Here is a 5369-nt window from a genome sequence, read left to right on the forward strand (position 1 = left end):
CCCCCCCCCCCCCCCCAAAAAAAAAAAAAAGCTTTAATTAGATACTTTAAATTAGAACAAAGCCAACTTACTCCATGACTGATGACAGTCCTGTGCCAAGCCAGCCTCCTATGTATTGCCTGGGTTTAATTGTAAATCCTGGTTGCAGTTGTATCAATTCAAAGCTGCTTAAAATCTGTGTTATTCCAGACATTTTAGGTAAAAGAAAAGGGATCCTAAATCCAGTAGATTGGTATTAGATAACAAGTGTCATACAAGGTAGTAGGGGAATCCAGCTAAATAAGACACCACTGCTGTCCTTAGAGAGTTCACTTTAGGGGAGGTGAGAAGGGCATGCTATTGTTGTGTCCTTGGTTTCTCCCTGACCTCCAGTGAATTCCATGTGTCAAATATGTATTTGATAAATGTGTTGAATAAATGAGGGAATAAAAATAGTTTATGGGTAGAATTTAAGAGTTTAGCTAGGCACGGTGGCATATGCCTCTCATCTCAGTTACCTGGGAGATTGAGGCAGGAGAACCACAGTTTTTTAAAAATATTTTTTTAGGTGTAGATATATAACATACCTTTATTTTATTTATTTATTATTTTTATGTGGTGCTGAGGATCAAACCCAGTGCCTCACACGTGCCAGGCAAGCGCTCTATCACTAAGCCACAACCCCAGCCCGGAGTACCACAAGCTTGAGGCCAGTGTCTGAGATTTTGTTTTGTTTTGCTTATTTGTTTTTGGTACCAGGGATTGAACTCAGGGGCGCTTAACCACTGAGCCACATCCCCAGTCCTTCTTATTTTTTATTTTGAGATAGAGTCTTGTTTAGGACTTCACTAAATTGCTGAGGCTGGCTTTGAACTTGCCATCCTCCTGCCTCAGGCTCCTGAGAGGCTGGGATCACAGGTGTGTGCTCTGGTGTTGGCTTGAGGTCAGCCTCTGTGATTTAGCAAGATTCTGTTCAAAATGAAAAAAATAAAAAGGACTAGGGATGTGACTCAGTGGTACATCAGGTTTATAGATGTAGAAATTGAGGACCCAGGGATTTAAGCAGAGCAGTAAATTTAGATAGCTAGTATGTGGTGGATTGGGATTAAAACAGGCAAACTTGTGTGTGGGAGTGGGGTCAGGGAGGGGTTGGAAATTGAACCCAGTGGTGCTCTAGCACTGTGCTACATCTCCAAACCCTCCTCCTTTTTTTTTTTTGTATTGGGGATTGAACCCAGGGTCTCACACATGCTAGGTAAGGACTCTACCACTAACCTACATCCCAAGTTCTTTTTAAAAATTTTATTTTTGAGGCAGGGTCTTTCTAAAATTTCCAGGCTGGCCTTGAACATGTGATTCTCCTGCCTCAGCCTCCTGAGTAGCTGTTAATACAGGTGTGGACTACCATGTCTGGCTTTGGCTGGAAAAAAAAAAAATTAAGTGAGTAAAAGAGTTTATTTAATTCTTTCAAGCCAATTTAGTCCATGATCTCTGGGGACAGTGACTCACATCCTTACAGTTCCATAACCAGAGAAAGAAAATAGTTCTGTTCTAACTCAAGTTAGAAAATCCTCAGGGAATGACTCTAAATGGTCCTATTAGGAAAATATTTCAGCCCTAGACCAATCACTTTAACAGGCAGAAGAATGGGCCCTCAAACATGTCTATGTCCTGATTGCTGGAATCTGTGAACTTTAAGTACAAAAGAGACACTACATGTGACTGTGGGTACATAACCTGGAATGGGGAGATTATCCTGGGATGCTTAGGTGTGACAAATCTAATCATTAGCTCTTAAAAGCAGAGAACTTTTTCTGACCATAGTCAGAGAGAGGCTTGAGAGAAAAGAAATGTTAAAGAGATGCCACATAATTTTGAAGTTGTTGGAAAGAGGTCACCAGAAAAGAACAGGAGTGGCCTCTAGGATCTAGAAAACACAAGGAGACGGATTATACCATACAAGGGAGAACCCTGATGACATCTTGATTTTAGCCTGTTGAGCTTCCTGTCAGACTTCTGAACTAGAGAATTGTAAGATAATATTTTTTTGTATTTTTAGGCTGCTAGGTTTATGGTAATTTGTCAAGGTAGCAGTAAGAAACTAATATAATTTTGTCTGTAGAATACTTAGTTGTAATTGGGAAAAACAACAGAACAACATGGAGTCATTAGATTGAAAAGACTTTGCAGATATTGAGACTATTGCCATTTGATAGGACATCACTGTAGTATATTTTGTGTATTGTAAACATATGATGTTTTCATATTTTCAAGATTGGTTACAGAGTACTTTCCTTATTGTAAGACTCCTTAAAATTGAATGTGGAATCCATCTTTAATTTCTTTCTTTATTTTCATTAGTGCCTCAGATATAATGCTAAATAAAACTCAGACTTTATTACCAAAAAAAAAAAAAAAAAAAGAAAGAAAAGAAACAATATAGCAGGGAAATAAGGTAGAAATTGGTTTTAATTGCTCCTCAGATTTGCTCAGTGCCATCAGCCTGAGGTAGATTCCTAAATGAGATCTCATAGGGCCTCCACCACTTCCAATTCTCTTCACTCTTCAGGATAAATTGATTTGAGAGAATGAGATAAAAAATACAGAGTAGTAGATATAGGAGGCAGAGTTCCAATGCTGTCTGAGTTCCTAGATTCAGTCATTTTTGAGGTTGGTTAGTTCAAGTTAAATTTTTATCACTTGAAACCAAACTATCCTGCCTGATTCACAAAACAATAGTGAGAGAGAGGAAGGTTAAGGAGATGAGATTTTTAAAAAGGCTTTATGAGACAACACTTGATATGGCTTAATGTGATTCCCTAGTAATCCACTCCAGAGAGGAACACATTATTCTACTTTCGAAAAGGAAAGAAATATTTATTGGCTAAATGGCTTTTGTTATGGTTTGGATGGGAGGTGTCCTCCAAAACCTCATGTGTGAGGCAATGCAAGAAGGTTCAGAGGAGAAATGATTGAGTTGTAAGAGTCTTAACCCAATCAGTGATTTAATCCCCTCATAAGGTTTAACACAACAGTAACTGAAGTGGTAGGGTGTGGCTGGAGGAGGTGGGAATTGGGGCGTGGCTTTGGGTAATATTTGTATCTGGCCAGTGGAGTGTCTCTCTCTCTTTCTGCTTCTTGATCACCATGATGTGGGCTTCTTCCCTCTGTCACCCTCTCCCTCCATGATGTTCAGCCTCACCTTGTGCCCATAGGAATTGAGTTTGACTAAGACCTCTGAAATTGTGAGCCCTCAAATAAACTTTTCCTCCTCTACAGTTGTTTTTTGGTCAGATCTTTTAGCCACAGTAGTGAAAAAGCTGACTGAAACAGCTTTCCCATAAGCAAGACTGCTCTGAACTTAAAATGTGAAAACCAGATTGGTTTATTTTGTTTCCTGCAGTGAAACATATTGCACGTAGAATATCTTGCCTTATGTTGAAAAAAAAAAGTTATCAAATAAGAGTTATTCCTTTTCAAGGGCTCATCAGCTCCTGCTTCATTTCCTCTATGTCTGGTTAACTCAGTGCTCTAGGACAGGGACCATCATTGGTGGTGGAGTGATAGACTATGAGCACTGGTCATGAGATTATTCTTCCTTTTCCCAGAAAAAGATACATGTTAATACAAGGCTCTGGAGATTCTATACCAAAAGAAAAATTATAATTTAAATGGGAATATATAATGCCACACAAAGTTTATGACATTTTGCTTTCTGGATATATATGTATGTTTGCTAATTATGCCATTTGCAAATAGGAAAAGACAGTATCTATTGGTGCCACAAATAAGGGAAAATCAGTTGTAGTTGCACCATTTTTGCCTTAGGGCACTCCCACCCTTTAGAGTAGTAACTGGTTATGCCCATGAAACTTCACCCTGAGGCTGTCCTCTCTCTTGTCTGCCCTTTCTTTTTGGAATACTAGAGACTGCTCAGAGATTTCTCTTCTACTTAGAAAAGAGCCAAAGTTCCATCAACAGAAGGTTAAGAAGCAAACTGGGTAGTATTTGACTATTATGTAATACGATCTTTGGTAGAAAAATAGAGTGACTTGGAATAAAACTGTCTCCTTTTTTTTTTCTCCCCCTGAAAATTTTGTCTCATTTTTCTTAAGTAGTCACTATTTCTCCTTCCTCCAATTTCTGGCAACCAAAACTCTACCAATCTACTTTCTATCTCTGAAATTCTGTCTCTAAGCTTCTCAAAAATTTTTATTTTATTTTATTTTTGGTGGTGCTGGGGATTGAACCCAGGGCCTCCTGCATGCTAGGCAAGTAGTCTATAACTGAGCCACATCCCCAGCCCTGAAATCTCTGCTTTAAAAAAGAATCAAAGACAAGGAGACAGTCACAAAACTTGGCAAGATGCCAAAATATCACTACTGCATCAGCAATTCATTTGTTTAAAAATACTAAGCACCTACTTAATAGGTGCTCAAAAATATTAAGCACCTACCATAAGTACTATAGATTTACTAAAGTATAGAGAATAAGGGGTCAGCTCTTGCCTCTAAAACTCCCTACACTCTTAAAATTGTTTTCTGAACACTAAAAAAAAAAAAAAATTCCGGAGAATCCGAGAGTTCTCCTAACATGGGCTGGTTTTGCACAATAGCACCCCAGACATTCCATATCAACTTACAGACATTTTGCACCTATCTGGAGAGTCTTGTCTTGGGCCATTCTTTGTCTTCTCAGCCCGTTCTTCTTGAGAAACCTTTCTCCTAAGGAAACGACACAGGTTAATCAAGAGAGAAAACACTATTCTTGTTTTTCTTTGGGGTGGTGGTGGTGGTGGTACTGGGGATTAAACCCAGGGCCTTGTGCATGTGAGGCAAGCACTCTACCAATTGAGCTATATCCCCAGTCCGGACAACGCTATTAAGACATATTCACACCCAGCGTTTCACATCCATCTTGCCTCTAGGCAAGCATAAATGTATCTCTTCCGTCCAGTTCTCCCCGTCCTACAACTCAGCCTTTTAACAAGGGCGGGCAAAACATCCCAACCCCTGGCTACCCGCCCTCCCAGCTCTGCCCTCCCATGTCGCGCAGCCTTCTGGAAGTCGTAGGCACCAGCGCTCCACCGTCCCAGAACTACAACTCCCGGCAAGCGTTGTTCCTCTCTCGTTCCCTGGAAGCGCATGGCCTGCCGGGAGGGGGCTGGAGCAGGCGGCCGGTCCAATGGGTGCGGGCTCCCGGGAAGAGGGCGGAGGAGAAGAGGAAGGAGGTGGACTGTGGGTCCCGTCCCCATTCATTACCGTCGTCAGTCGGGCGGGGGTCTGGTGTTTTGGGAATTATGGAGGCGCTAATTCCTGTCATCAATAAGCTTCAGGATGTCTTCAACACGGTGGGCGCCGACATCATCCAGCTGCCTCAGATCGTCGTAG

The 5369-nt window shown here is 40.9% G+C and overlaps 1 protein-coding gene and 1 non-coding gene across 12 annotated transcripts in view; one reads left to right on the plus strand and one right to left on the minus strand.

The window, feature by feature from the left end:
• Positions 1-4771: 4771 nt before the first annotated feature.
• Trnav-cac lies at positions 4772-4844 on the minus strand. Its single transcript has one exon. It is a non-coding gene; the product is annotated as a tRNA-Val (tRNA).
• A 320-nt stretch (positions 4845-5164) lies between these two features.
• Positions 5165-5369, plus strand: part of Dnm1l (dynamin 1 like) — a 59002-nt gene continuing 58797 nt past the window's right edge. For 6 of the 11 annotated variants that reach the window (XM_048802525.1, XM_048802526.1, XM_015493218.2 and 3 more), the window contains exon 1: positions 5166-5369. In XM_048802525.1, coding sequence (XP_048658482.1) covers positions 5279-5369 — 91 coding nt within the window. In that variant the 5' untranslated portion in view covers positions 5166-5278. The other 5 variants (XM_048802527.1, XM_048802528.1, XM_048802529.1 and 2 more) reach the window with 2 other exon arrangements.

The sequence above is a fragment of the Marmota marmota genome, unplaced genomic scaffold, assembly GCF_001458135.2.
Source record: "Marmota marmota marmota unplaced genomic scaffold, marMar, whole genome shotgun sequence".
NCBI classification, from domain to species: Eukaryota; Metazoa; Chordata; class Mammalia; order Rodentia; family Sciuridae; genus Marmota; species Marmota marmota.